Source organism: Onychomys torridus, chromosome 15 (genome assembly GCF_903995425.1).
Source record: "Onychomys torridus chromosome 15, mOncTor1.1, whole genome shotgun sequence".
Taxonomy (NCBI): Eukaryota; Metazoa; Chordata; class Mammalia; order Rodentia; family Cricetidae; genus Onychomys; species Onychomys torridus.
This window is the reverse complement of record NC_050457.1, coordinates 43,346,869-43,362,223: the sequence shown is the minus strand read 5'-3', so window position 1 is coordinate 43,362,223 and position 15,355 is coordinate 43,346,869. Positions and strand designations below refer to the sequence as shown.

General features: G+C 41.1%; 2 protein-coding genes across 2 annotated transcripts in view; one reads left to right on the top strand and one right to left on the bottom strand.

Annotated features, from left to right (window-relative positions):
- The window catches only part of Ccdc152 (coiled-coil domain containing 152), a 31,813-nt gene extending 29,786 nt beyond the window's left edge, over positions 1–2,027 (top strand). The window contains exons 8-9 of the mRNA XM_036206830.1: positions 71–154; positions 434–2,027. Of these exons, the coding sequence (XP_036062723.1) occupies positions 71–154; positions 434–556 (207 nt within the window). The 3' untranslated portion in view covers positions 557–2,027. The remainder of the gene's footprint in view (positions 1–70; positions 155–433) is intronic.
- Positions 1,460–12,163, bottom strand: LOC118596102 (selenoprotein P). The gene is given in 5 exon segments (XM_036206829.1): positions 1,460–2,032; positions 4,460–4,577; positions 6,712–6,924; positions 8,429–8,644; positions 11,963–12,163. Coding segments are annotated over 4 exon segments (1,107 nt in total). The 5' UTR covers positions 8,632–8,644; positions 11,963–12,163.
- Between the last annotated feature and the right edge of the window lie 3,192 nt (positions 12,164–15,355).

The window sequence follows — 15,355 nt, the reverse complement described above, 5'->3', positions numbered from 1 at the left end:
GTAGAAACATTGTTTCCAAGTATTGAACTATAACAGCCTTAATAACTTTCTCTTTTTGACTTTGATTCAGTTTGACACCAGACTAGCAAGAATTCAGACGAAGTCAAAATCCTATGCAGATGCTACTATTCTGCCGCAAAGTATCTACAGAAGGGTGTGTGCATTGTGTCCTATAACTATAACTTCAGTAAACTAATTGCCTTAGTGTGTTCCTATCAACATTTCCTAATGTTTACTTTAAATACAGTAAATAATTTTTGTAGCCCAATACCATTTTTCTCTTTTAGTCACACAAAAGTAAGGCTACAGGCCTTTCAAAGTATGACAATTTTAAAATATAAGCCTGAAGTGTGTTTTGATTGTTGTCTTGCCCTTCCTTCTACTTAATCTTACTTCTCAATTGCAATGACAACCTTTCTTCTGCTTCATTTAGAAGCTTCAGCATCTTCAAGAGGAAAAGAGCAAGGAGATTGCGAGTCTCCAGAACACCATCCGAGACCTGGAGCAGCGCCTTGCAGCAGCCAAAGACTCCCGCCTCACACGGAGACGGTTTTGAATGAGCACTTTATGCAACAGCTACAACTTAATTTCTTTAAAGGCATTGAAAAAATCACTTCTTTTTTCAATGTGAGCATGCTAAATAATAAAGACGCACACTTTTAAGCTTTTTAAAATTGCATTTATTGAGATAAGTCTGTACTGTGGCCAATTCTGTACTGCATTCTTGCTTAATGGTATTAGCCATAAAAGAGTTCAGGTTCATAGGGCCGAGTTTCTCTATTAAACCATCATTGATTATGGCAATACTGCCTTAAGCAGCATGTAGGTTAACAACATACTTTTCTTCCATTACGTCTTTCAAGACAGTCACTCACAGTTCAGAAGAACAATACAACACAAGATGAAGAAATAAGATACACAGATGTGTGTAGTAAAGGAAAGCTAGTAGTCTTAGATATAAAAAAGGTAAGTAGATATTTAAAATGTAGTCTGTTTAAGATTTAGTTGGTTAAAAATGTAAGACTAAAGAGATGAAGTTCTTGTTGTTTTGCTAGTTTAAGTAAAGAAAAAACTGGAAAATGTGTCTTTGTCGTTCTTTCTCCGTTCTAAATTACAAGCTATCCAACAGAAACCCCTAGGTCATAGTTTATGTTTCTGTTCTCATTAATGTAAATAGAACACTGGAAAAAGACAAAGAAAGACATATTAACCAAAAGCTGCAATCACTTTTTAGTTACCCCACAATACAAATCTGATTTGGGCCAAATTTTCTGTGGCATAAAATTTTAAATTTCGAAGCCAATTTGGTAGATTCCTCCATGTTTGCAAAAATCCAATTCCTGCTTTTAGTTCACTGATTAATTCAGTGGGTCGCAAAATTTCTAGAAATGAAATTGTGTCTTCAGAATGACTTAGGGAGTAGCCGTCTTATTTTAAAGATTTAGTTAGAGTGTCATTTTCACTTTTTGGTCTTAGTATTTCAGCTTCAGGCGGGGCTGGCTTCTGTGGGGCGTAGTGGCTGACTCCGTCAGGCAGCTGGAGGGGCCCGACACTGTCAAGATTCAATGACTTTCTCCTCCGCAAAAAGTCCCTGTCAGCTACATAAAGTTGGGAGGTTTTCAGCACACTGTCAAGTGATTGCAGACCCTGACTTCTCAAATATGAGATGGCGACAGTGGCAGCAGCAGCTACTGGCGACCGTCCCGGACTCCTGAGACAATTTACACAGGAGCTGGTTTAGGCACCCCTTCCGACAAAGCTTCCTTTGGGCAAGTGAAAGCTGTAGGCCTTCACTTGCCTGCATGTCTCAGCTCTCCAAGTGACCCTGCCTGTGCTGGTGGTGTAAGGCTGAAGGAGGCAAAGCCGGCTTAGTATCTAGTGTTCCTGGCTGCTCATTCTCTGACAGCTCACTGCTCCCAAGATGCCCATGCCCGTGTTTGTGATGGTGCTTGTGAGGTGTCTTTGAGGGCTCCACTGTGCTACCCACGGTAGCCGAGGACACATTTTTACAGAAGTTTTCGTCTTCAAGACTCTGGAACAAATTTATAAATCACTTATTAGCAAGCTCATAGATTTACCATGAATGCATTAAAAAAATTACTTACAGAGCCAACTTTTATGTTATTCCAACAGGTTAATTAGGATACAGTTGGTTAGTATATTAAAGAACAAAGAGCCTGACCTTGGTCTCAATGTCTATATTTTTTATTAAAGGTTTAAAGAATCCAAACTACCACATTTCTCTCTGCAAAATCAAAACTAACTAAACTGGCTGAAAAAACTTAGATCGTAGTGAAATCAGTCAAATACAGAATCCCGACATCAGTAGTGCTGTGTGTAACTTTTCACCCCTGCCATCTAATCTAGTCCCGTTTTCTAAAGCAAAATGGCTTCTCTCTGACAACTCAAAAATGCCAGTTAAAAACTGGCTGCTTTTCATTCTGCAACACATGTGGGAAAGTGTTTCTAATTTCACCAAGCTTTGGTAATGTTTACACAGTTCTGTCGGGTAAAAATAGCATCATAGCCTACTTTAATTGACAGCCTTTTTTCCTTTTAGTAGACCAAATACTGTATCATGTAATTGATGGCATCTGGGAAGACAGCAAAACAGGAAAGCACTGATTTGGTCTAGATATCAGATGTCATAGAATGCTATTCTTGTTAACAAATACGTCATAGGTTTTAAGCTGATTATGGGAAATGTTTCTGCCTTTTTATTTCCATACAACTGGGTATGTTTATAGATGGCATTTACACAAATGCAAAACCAGAAGTAACCCCAAAATAGGAAAAATCAAATCACAATGGCATTAAGCAATCATGTCAGTTCAACTTTAAGAGCTTTATTTGCAACCCAGTCTCCTCATTTAAAACCTAAAACTAACTCTCAGGTTTTATGAATAGTAAAATGTAAAAGTGGTTATAATTAAAAGGGCCTGTCAACAAAGTTAATTGATTAAATGACTTGTCGAAATTTGAGGAAGCTTCCTGTTGAGCTAGGGAAAGAAAATGTAACTACTAAATAATTTCAGAACATTTTCAAACTGAATTTAAATTTTGGCAGGCTGCCCTATTAGAGAAACATTTTTTAAAATTATTTAAAGTAAGGCAGGGTGGTGGTGGCGCAGGCATTTAATCCCAGCACTTGGGAGGCAGAGGCAGGCGGATCTCTGTGAGTTCGTGGCCAGCCTGGTCTACAGAGCTAGTCCAGGAAAGGTGCAAAACTACACAGAGAAATACTGTCTTGAAAAACAAAACAACAACAACAAAAATTATCTAAAGTATGAGAGAAAAAAAGCAGTCAATAAAAATCAAAAGGTTTTTATAAAATGATTAAATGTAGTACTCATAACAAGAACAGATATTTTCATGGTTATTAGGAGATAGCAGTAATGAGTAGAACATATTTCTTTTTCAGGTAAGTGCAATAATTCAACTTACAGATTGGGAAAGAGGACAGTTCTTTAGCAAAGCTGGTTGTCCTGAGTCCTTGACAATTTATTTAGTTATCAAGTCTCAGTTCCCTGCCAGGTAACATCTTAGATGAGCCTGACAATCACTGTGCTCCGAGCATGCTCAGGTTACCACAGTCACAGTATTTTATGTGTTGACTAAATTCTTGGAGCACTCATACTCATGCAATAACATTCATTAGTAAGTGACACAGTGATGTACATTGATTTTTTTTTTTTTTTTTTTTTGGTTTTTTGAGACAGGGTTTCTCTGTGTAGCTTTGCGCCTCTCCTGGATCTTGATAGGTAGACCAGGCTGGCCTGGAACTCACAAAGATCCACCTGCCTCTGCCTCCTGAGTGCTGGGATTAAAGGCATACACCATCACCGCCCGGTTTTTATTATTTTAAATGTTTATTATTTTTACTCTATGTGAATGAGTATCATGCCTGCTGGATTAGGTGCACTGCCTCTGTGCCTGGTACCCTCAGAGGCCAGAAGAGGGCACCACATGGACTGTAATTAGAGTGGTTCTAAATTGCCATGTTGGTGCTGGGGACTGAACAGGGGTCCTCTGCAAGAGCAGCAAGTGTTCTTAACCACTGAGCCATCTCTCCAGCCATGATTTGTTGGTGTGTTTGTTTTTAAAGCGTTTCAAGATAAAGGCAGCAATATGAGTCTTGCAAATATGTTTTAGCAAGTGTTACATAACAGAAAATGTGCGTTTAAGATTTCTTATCTAGGGCTGGAGAGATAGCTCAGAGGTTAAGAGTACCGACTGCTCTTCCAGAGGTCCTGAGTTCAATTCCTAGCAACCACATGGTGGCTCACAACCATCTGTAATGAGATCTGGCTCCCTCTTCTGTATACATAATGAATAAATAAATCTTTAAAAAAAAAAAAAAAGATTTTCTTATCTAATTGATGATGAACCGCTTATTTAGATACGTTTTTAAAGTTTTCTCCTTATCACACGGTTAAAAACAACCGAGAAAAATACCTACCGTGAGAGAGCAGTTTCCACACTTCTGCTCACAGTAAGCGATCTTAATGGCTTCTTCAACATACGGGAAAGTGAGGAAGGAATAAGGCAAGCCCAGGTGATACACGAGACGGCCACATCTAAAAGGCAGATACCATGTTACTACTGTCCTCTCTGCTGTGACCCTGCTCAGGCTCGACTGTGTAGCCCCTTCCACGCGTCTAGTAAATTTCCTTGAGTGGGGTCTATAATTGAGTTCCCAGGCAATATACCAGGTCAGGTTATAGCAAGGTTACTGAGTCTGATTTTAGCGTTTTTAAATGTTATAGATGTCATTAAATAATTTTAAAATGTGGAATGACTGTGACTCAGTCAGATACGTTTTTAATTAGCATATATCCTGCTAAAGACTGACCATGGGAGCTTTTCATAACTGCTCAGGCAAGACAAATTTCACAAAACCAGAAATCATTGCATAACAAAAACAGTGTCACAGTTTGGGCCAGTATCTTCTTTATTTATTAATTTGTAGTCTAGGAAACAAACCCAAGCCTTTCACATCCTATGTAAGTGTTCTACCAGTAGGCTATATCCTCAGCCCTTGATTTTTTGAGAAAAATTTTCATAATGTAATTCAATTTAGCCTTGAACTCATTGTGAGGCCTAAGCTAGCCTGACTCATGATTCTCCTGTCTATTGAATGATGCAGGCACTGGCATTGTGAGTCTATAGCACATGTGTGTACTATGCTCACTGGCTCATTTGTCCCAAGAAACACATCTGATATAAGAAAAATTTCAGCACAGTAAAATCACTAGAATTGGAGTTTGACATTCTCCAAAATGGTAAGGTTGAAATGTCTATTTTACCCAAAATAGACATCTTTATATTTGTACTTTACAACTGACTAGAAGTTTAGAGGCCTGGAAGAATGAAGTGTCAGGCTCAAATGGTATTTAATGTGAGACAAAGTGAGGAGGCAGCCCAGGCAGAGCCAGAAGAAAGCAAGCATCATCAACCAAGCATGTTTTACAGAAGGCAACATGTGCACTGCAATTCTCTCAAAATATGAATGTTTTGTTTGATCATATATCCCAAAATAAATTCATACAGATCATGCTGAAAACAATTCCCAAACTCAGTTAGGAAATGCAAACATATAGCCACATAAAATTAGACAAAAATAGTATGGTCTACATAGTATGATTATTAATCTGTACAATATTTAGGATTATATCTGTCATGCAAATGGATTCTTCCATTTATTTATTTATTTATTTATTTATTTATTTATTTAACACACAGGGAAATGTATAGTCCATTTTCTGTAACTATCTATTAGAATGGTGGACTCACTCAACTCAAAAAGGTCATTTCAAAAATATAAAAGCCACACCTTCAACGACTTAATTTGAAACTGAGTACTTGATATAAAACATAAAACAAAAACAAATGCCTTATTTTAAATCTTTTACTACTAAATACAAATCAGATAACAAACACATGAGAAATCTGTAAAAATCTAGGGGAGAAGTAACAAGAAAGTCACTTGAGGGGCTGACTATGAAGGCACGTAGATAAATGCAAGACTTAGAATTGGTGAATGATTAGAAGTCCCAAACTGCCTGCCACGGTTTTCGGAAGGGCAGATGGTAGCAAAGCCATCACACAAGACCATGTGTATCACAACACAACACATCACAGGAGATAATGGAGAGGGGCTGACGCCAGAAGGTAGTATTATTGGATTATGTCCTCTAGTCCCTCCAAGAAGACTCACAGAAAGGTCAAAGTTTAAGGAATGGGTTTTAAAAGAATATAATTGATTCCTATTTGAATCATTGATTTTAAGATGTTTGTGACTATCACCGTGTAAGAGATAGCTGGGTTTGGCATTCAAATACAGTAGTATTTGAACTTAGTACTTACTTCAGTTCACTAGGATATATGTGGGATTGTGGTAAGAGAATAGATGAGGTCATGTTTGCAGAATGTTCAGTATGAAGAGAGAGAAAACTAAATCACTCTGAACAATACACACAGGTAAACAGGAAGAAGAAGAAGAATGGGAAGGAGGAGGTGGCATGGGAAGAAGAAGAAAACTGTGGAGAAAAACAGTAGGGCAGTGACTGGCAAAGGATCAAAACCAAAAGTGTTTCCCAGAGCAAGGAGTCATATGAGACGAGAACTGACCTGCGGCATTCAGCAGTGAAGCAGGCTCCTGTGAGTGATAAAAATAAATAAATGACTAGTAGGAGTCTGGGAGGGGCTCACCTGTCATATATGAGGAAGTCGTCTTTGTTTCCATTCAGGAGAGTCCAGACATCCGTCTGGTGTTCTTCTTGTCGGTAAACAACAATATGGTCTGACACGTGATTCTTAAGGTGTGTGTGTTTCAATTGAGAGGGGGCTCCTTGATGGTTCACAACAATGTAAGAAATGTTAGAGTAGCCTTCGTTCTCTAGTTTCAGACGCAGGTCTTCCAGTCTAAGGGGAGAACACATAACATGAACGATGACACTTGATTGATTTGTTCTGCCTTCTACATTCTTTTTACTTTCTGTGGAGCTCTGTTTATTTTTAACTGACTGTAATTTTTCTTTGTGTTGTAAAACTAAGCCTTTCACTTTTATTTAAAGCTTGAAACTTTTTTGTTTGTTTGTTTAGTTGTTTTTCTGTGTAGCCCTAACTGTCCTGGAACTCACGCTGTAGACCAAGCTGGCCTCGAACTCACAGAGATTCCCCCTGCCTCTGCCTCTGCCTCTGCCTCCCAAGCCTCCCGAGTGCTGGGATTAAAGGTGTGCACCACCATAGCCTGGCTAAAACTTGAAACTTTATGCTAAATGCTTGCATGAACATGAGCTCCAAATTAGTATATATTTAAATCCACCTTACATATATACAGAATGCTATATACAATTAATATTTGGTGGATGACTCAACTAATATTTTTTATTTATGGTTGTTAAATGATGCAAGACCTTCTATTATAATCCTAGTGTTTAGTGTCTGCTGGCTGCCTTTCTCTGCTTCTTATATTGAAGAATTTCCTCTATTAATAGTGAATTTCACATGGGTAAACCATATTGAGAAGTTACAAAATGTAGGCACACAAAAAAAGAAAACATGTTCAAAACCCAGGAATGCCACAGTAAACATTTTGGTAGTATTGTATATAACCATGTGTATGTGGAGTGTGTGTGTGTGTGTGTGTGTGTGTGTGTGTGAGAACATATACATATGTTCTCCTGGTCTTTTTATCAAATTTGTGTTATAGACAATCGTCTTGGAACTCTCATCCAATAACGGATGGAAGTGGATGCAGAGAGATCCTCAGCCAGGCCCCAGCTGGAGCTCCAGGTGTCCAACTGTCGAGAAAGAGGAGGGTCTGCAAGAGCGTGAATTGTTGAATCCAAGATTGCAAAAAGCACAGGGACAAATAGCCAAATGAATGGAAGCACATCAATTATCAACCAAAGGCTGTGGAGCCCCCAGCTGGATCAGGCCCTCTGGATAAGTGAGACCATTGAATAGCTTGAACTGTTTGGGAGGCATCCAGTCTGTGGGACCAGGACCTGTCCTTAGTGCATGAGCTGGCTGTTTGGAACCTTGGGCTTACACAGGGACACTTTGCTGGGCCTGGAAGGAGGTGACAGGACCTGCCTGTACTGAATCCACCAGGTTTAAATGAATCCCCAGGGGTGCCTTGATCCTGGAGGAGATGGGAATGGAGGGGAGGGGCTGGGGGTAGGTGGGGGTGGGGGCGGGAGGGGGGAGGACAGGGGAACCCATGGCTGATGTATAAAATTTAAAACACATAATAATAAAGAAAAAAAATTTTAAAAAAATTGTGTTATAGAAACATACTTGTCTCCAAAAGCATTACTTAACATTAAGATTATTTCTATTTTTATTGCATTTTATTTGCATTTGCTTGTAGTTATTGCCTTTCCCTAAAGTTGTCCAAAACCTTAAAAGACTACTTACTTACCTGGATGCCTGTAGAAGGCACAGGTATCAGCTGGCTTGAAGGAGGGCCACCACGGTCACTGTACCTTCAGAGTTGAGCATTGGATTTTGATCCCCTATGCTCCAGGCTGGAGGTTGTTTACAAGCAGGGCTTTGGCCTGGGCTCTCTGTCCCTCCATAGGGGAGGAGACAGAGAGCCAGGGCCAGCCCTAGGCTTCTCCACATTGCTGGGGTTGTCCTGTAAAACAGAAAATGAACTTCATAGATAACTTCACAGTCATTACTGTGAATTTCTTTAAACACAGTAGGTACAGTCCTACTTACTAAAACTTAGCCCATGAAGTCTGTCTTTTGTTGGGCTCAATATGCCATTGCCATGAGCCTCCTTCCACTAAATCTTCCTCTAAAGGGGGAAAGTGCCAGTGACAAGGCAGAGTAGTGATCAAACAATCAGCTAGCTATCTGTAGCACGATACCGCAATAAGCACACTTATGGCAATGTGCCTGATTGACAGCCAGGCACTTCTCTAGAAGAAGACACATGTTCAGAAACACCTTCCGACTGTAGTGTATAGTCATATACACTCTGCAAACACATTCTAATTTTCATTTTGAGATGCACTAAATCCTGGGTGCTTCATTCTGTCCTCTGTCAACCTAGGAAATGTTAGTAGGGAATTCTGTACAAAGCCAAAAAGAGTCAGCACAGAAAGAGATGTGAGGAAGAAAGGATGTAGTGGTGGAGACAGGGAGACCGGGTACCAATGTGGCTAGTGATGGCCCTTAGCTCTTGCATGATATCTTCCTGTAAAGTGCCAGGCAAAAGACAGAGAGTAAATTATGTCTTTTACTTCAAGTTCAAGTTCAAGCCTTCCACATTTATAAATATCTGGGTACATTCAATATTTTTGACTTGTTAGTCGTCCATGTCTAGTCATATGATTATATAGGATTTGAATCTCTTCAAATGTAAATCCACCATAGTAGCTTTGATGGTACCACCATACTCATGATAAACGCAACCAAGAAAGGAAACTCTTAGCCAAGGAGAGTGAACTATTACAAGTCATTGCTCTTGCCCTATCTAAGACTCATTTCTCCTGCTACTACTGCTTTCAGGAAGCTCCAGCAACTGGACAAAACATTCTTGGATGAGAAGATGCCCTCTCACCCAGGAAAGGTAAAATAGCAAGTACCTGGACAGAAATAGCCCCAAACTAGGGCCCCCTCTCTCCGAATTTCTTAAGAGACATGATCATGATGAAAAATGTGCAAAAATCATTTAAATAAATAAATAAATAAATAAATAAGATCTGCACAGCTAACTCAGTCATGTTGACAAAAAGTGGAAGAAGTCAGACGTGGTAGCCCATGCCTGGGAAGCCGACAACCTAAAAAGTCGAGGCAGCAGGATGCCTCTAAATTCAAGAATAATATGACAACAGGGTAAATTCCAGGCCTGTCTGGAATACAGAGTGAGAATGTGTATTTCTCACGGCATTTAATGCTTCCAAATACAAATTCAGCTGGCTATAGCACACACCTGTAATGCCCCCACTTGGGAAGCTGAAGAAGAAGAATCTCACAATAGAGGCCAGTCTTGGGTAGATGGTGAGACTGCTCTCCCCAAGAAATATCTGACATAAGAGCCTCACTAAAGAAAGAAGGGGGAGCCAGGCATAAAGTGGCACACACCTACATTCTCAGCATTCGGGAGGTAGAGGCAGGTAGATCTCTGTGAGTTCAAGACCAGCCTGGTCTATGTAGTGAGTTCAAGGACAGCCAGGACTACATATAAGAGCCTGTCTTGAAAAGGCAAACAAAAAAGATAGAATGAAAGGCGGGAGAGCTGGGTATGGTGTGCACATTCTTTAATCTCAGCTCTCAGGAGGCAGAGGCCAGTGGATCTCTATGTGTTCAAGGCCAGCAACGTCTGCATATAATAGCAAGTTCCAGGCCAGCCAGGGTCACACCAAGAGAACCTCTCCAAAAAACGGGGAGGGGGCAGGGAGGAAAGGCAGGGTCAGAAAAGGTGCCTTTTAATTCTACCAGCTATTTGTACTAACACATTTTTATTCTGATGTTTAATCAGGGAAGTTCCATTAGGCTGATATTTACAATAATAATGGGATTATTCTTATATCGGTCAGTGACTGGGTTTTGCTAGAACTATAAAGCCATAAAACAATGTTAAGCACATTTGCATATGCCAATTGTGCCTCAGAACAATTACACTACTATCCGTTCTGCAGCTGGGGAAACTATGGCTTAGAGAGACTTTAGGTGTCCGCGCAGGTAACTATCCACATGAGTAGATTCAAATTGGTTCTGCCCCATCCAAAAATCTGATCTCTCAGCTCCTGGGATAATACACCACCTTGTAATAACTATAGCAGCCAGTTAGTTTTCTGTATGCTCTGGGACAGCAAAATGAACACAAGCTGTTCATTGTCTTAATAGGAAGTCTAGCTAGTGCTCATCTCCCAAACTAAACTCATGCGAGGCTCCGGGCCACACAATCTCTAGCACATACATGTCTCAAAAAACTAAACTAAATCCAGCTGTTACAGAATCTTCAGCATGAAGCCAGCACTTGATGCTCTGCCTTGAAATAGGTATTTTCAGATGGCTAAATGGCAGACATGCATGAGAAGACTATTTCCCTCACCTCTATTTCTAGTGAAAAGACTGATCTAGAGGCGAAGGAGAGACTAAAGAGCATGGATTTCCACTTGCAGATTTCCCTGTCGTTACAATCAATGGGCTGTTGGACGGTGCGTAAAGTTGTTTTTGTACGATAAACTTGGCATTTTTAACTGTCAAGGAGCTATATAAAAAGAATGAGGGTAAATAAAATTAGATCCAGTAACAACTGGATAGCAGTTTTAATTGTTAGTGTCTTCACTCTTGTTCACGTACAGAACTACATTTGGTTATACCCCCACTAAAAGGAAAATACACATACTGTGTCACACAGCGTCTCCCTTTAAAGCCCCTCACCACCTAAGGGCTTCCACTGTCTCCTTAAACACAAAAACTCCCCAGGGACCTCCTGTGGCACAGCTGTACTCCTCTGCAGGTGACCACTTGTGCACTGTGGATGGAGCCTGCTACCTCCCCACTTTTATTCTGTAGCTGCTGACAGCCCCCTGGACCTCTCTACAGTACCGTAGGGTGGGCATGTTTCCATCTCTGCTCTTGAAACCCATTAGCTTGTCCTCTTCTTTGTCCTCACTCTACCCTTCAGGGGGAAACACTGAAATTTAATCAGATGACGTTGCCCATAGAACACCAGACTTCTGCAGAGAGAAATAGCTCCCTTTCCATTTCCCCAGCTTCCCCTGAGCATAGAGCACAGTAAAAGACCAAAACCAACAAAAAACTCTGTGCTCCCGAGACACTTCACCTGCCACACCCAAACCCCCCTTCAGTTTTTCAAACTCTTTTTAATGTCTTTTACTGATCTTTTTACTAAGCCTGTTGTAAAGAGGGGGAAAGTATTTTATCAGTCTCAGAAGACATTTCCCAAACTCTGAAAGAATCAAGTCCTACTTACGCAACCCCTCGGGACTAGTTTGCTTCCTCTCTGTGTCTCTCTTTGCTCCAGCAGGGCAGCTCCACAAAGCTGCAGCCTGACACTGACATTTATAGCCCTGTTGTTTACTTCACCCTCAGAGGTGCAGTCCAAAGTTCAAAGCTCCCTCTCACAGCGACCTTGCAAGCGCAGCAAGCCCCAGAAGAGATTCTGATCACCACAATGGGAAGAAAGGAACCTGTGAGGCCACGCGTGCTGAGGGACCGGCTTTGACAGGTTCTAACTTCATTCCTGCTTTCAATCTCCCCATTAGCTAAGATTTAATGGTACAGTCCAGGATGGGAGGAAGGGAGAGAGGTCCTCCAAGTGCTGCTCCTTTCCAAGCTACAACAGGGAAAAATATTTTGCTTAGCCAGCAAGTTAGGCAGCTGTTTTAAAAGAAGGAAAAAAAAAAAACATTCTTTTTTTCCTTTTTCTTTGGGTTGAGGAAGTTCTAGCCTAAACCCACAGTGTAAGCTTCTTTAGAAGATTCACCTGCTGTTGGCATTATTTGGGTCTCCTACTTCTGCAGACCTATGTCCACTGTTGGGCTGTGTTCAACTGAATTTGAACTGGTGTGCAATCTCATGGGGCCTCTGCTCTTTCGTTTTTCCATAATATAATGAAATAAAGTAGTCTCCAGTCTGAAAGAAACCAGGCCTCATAAAAATATAGTTATTCTCATTCTCTCTGTCTCTGCTCCTCTCTCTCTCTCTCTCTCTCTCTCTCTCTCTCTCTCTCTCTCTCTCTCTCACACACACACACACACACACACACACACACACACACACACACAATGGGGGATAGGGGCAGGCAGTGCACACAGGCCACAGTGCTAATGTGGAGATCAGAAGACAACTCTGTGGAGTTGGATTCTCTCCTTTCTCTCCTTTCTCTTTACGTGGCTTCCCTTTTAAGTGGGTTCCCCTTTGTGTGAGTTCCAGGAATCAAATTCAGGTCAGTCTTGCTCGGCTATAGCTCTTACCCTCTGAGCCACTTCCATGGCCCCCAACCACATTTTCCTAGTAACAGTAGTCCTACTCAAAGGAGGACCTATAAACCCCAACAGAATTTTTTTAACTGTTGCTTCAGGGTTATAGGTTTTATGTTTTTATTTATCTTAAGAATTTCATTCATGTATACAATACATTTTGATCAAGTCTACCCCTACTGGCCCCTCCAACTCTTCCCAGAGCCCTCCCCAAGACATCTTCCTCTCAGCTTCTTGTGGTGTTTTTGTTGGTTGGTTGGTTGGTTGGTTGGTTGGTTGCTTGCTTGCTTGCTTGCTTGCTTGGTTTTGTTTCAACCTACTGAGTCCAGTTAATGCTGTTGATCTCTGTACAGGTTTGAGGCCATTACTGAAGCATTAGCAAGCTACCAAAATCCACACCCTTGAAGAAAAGTGACTCTCCCCTGGTAGCCATCAACTGCCAGTAGCTCCTCAGCCAGGGGTGGAAGTCTCCTGAGCCCTCTCCCATGCACATGGAAATATTAACCATCTTGATTCTGCACAGCTGCTGAAGTTCCTGAGAGCAATGGTCCTGTCGTGTCCAAAAGACACAACATCACAGCAGTCCTCCCGGAACTCTGGCTATTACAAACTTTCCACACCTTTGGTGATGCTCCCTGAACCTTGAGGGAGTTGCGATAGATGTTCATTCAGGGCTGAACACTCCACAGTCACTGGTTCTCTGCACTTTGAACAGCTGTGAGTCCCCACCCTCACAAACCTCTACAAAAAGAAACTTGTCCAATGAAGGCTGAGAGCTGCATCGATCTTCCCAAAGAATTCTTAAAGATTCTAATGTAAAATCTTTACAAAGATAAGTATCATACAAAAAAATTACTAGTCAAGTTTGGGGGAGGTACAGAAATTTCAAAGAAAAAGAAGATTCCTACAAGGTCAGGAAGAGAACTTCTTTCTAGTAGCTGCTGTAATGTGGCATACTTAAGTGAGGTAAGGGGCAATGAATGTGTAGTGTCTCTGCCACCTCCCAACCCCCCCCCACTCTCTATGTCCTGGTCCTGAGTGAAATTCACAGAATGCTCTGACCACTTTGTGACCCCAGCCAGCTGCTAGATTTTTTTCAGCAAGTTTGAGGCCAAGCCCCCAGGGCCTTAAATGTTCCAAAGCATGAATAAAGGTTGTTAAATAAAACACTTCTAACCTCTAACCTTGAGCCAAAGCTCTTTAAGCCCTCATATACAGCCAATATTCAAACCCCACACTGAGGGAACACCAGGTAGGACCTCTCTCTCTATCTCTCCACAGTCCTCTCAAGGATGCACTGCATCATGGGTAAGTACACTTTGGATGACACTCTAACACTTAGTGCTTCTTAAGATCCAGTCTCAGCTTTTGTATGACTTCAGCTGTGAGGCCAGCAGGACAGAACACAGTGATAGATGATGCCATCCTTGGTAGCAATGTTTTCAAGCAAGCCTTTTTTGCCTAGTCAATGCATTTTGTACAAACAAACCCCTATTGATTGCCATGTGCTAAACACTGCCGTACAGGGTACAGAAAACACAAGAGTCTCAGCTGTTATTCTTCCCACAGAGAAACTTCATTTGAAACTTGAAGCCATCTGAGGACCCAATTCAGTTTACTTGCGCCAAGGAGCCAGCCTACTGGGTCTCAGATCCCTATAAGAATCCAAGTAAAAGAATTTCTCCCAGAAAAGATAATAATGATAATCATGCACATACACCTATTCTCTTTTTTAAATGATTTAATGGAAAAATATTTGTCCGAAGCAGCTGAGTTTCTTGTCATTTATTTTCTTGACTGACTTAACCAGTCGGAAAAACATCAGGAAAATGAGTATTTTCCACTTTCCCTTTCTTTCACTGCATGTGGCTTAGTAAGTACCTCTGTCCCCCAAAAGGAGTCCGGTCGAGTGTTCGGCTGGTGCCGAGGGGAAATACCCAGCAGTATGCGTGCAAACAACACAAGAAGAAGATGGGAAACCTACTCTTGAGAGGAGGCGCTGGGCAGCCTGGGACCATTGGGCACCATCAAGAAAGCAGAATTTGTGCTGGGCAGTGGTGGTGCACGCCTTTAATCTTACCACTCGGGAAGCAGAGGCAGGCGGATCTCTGTAAATTCGAGGCCAGCCTGGGCTACAGAGCGAGATCCATGACAGGCAGTGCTATGCAGAAAAACCCAGTCTCAAAAAAATTAAAAAAAAAAAAAAAAAAAAAGAATTTTTTAGGAAAATATCGATTAGGTACTAAATCAAATTACATTCAATCAAATGAATGCTTATTGGCTCTATATGGAAAAATGGTAAATGATACTATGAAGATTAAAAAAAATAATTTTAAAGAACTACCCTTTGTTCTCAAGGACGTCAAAATCGAGTCAGCAAGTAA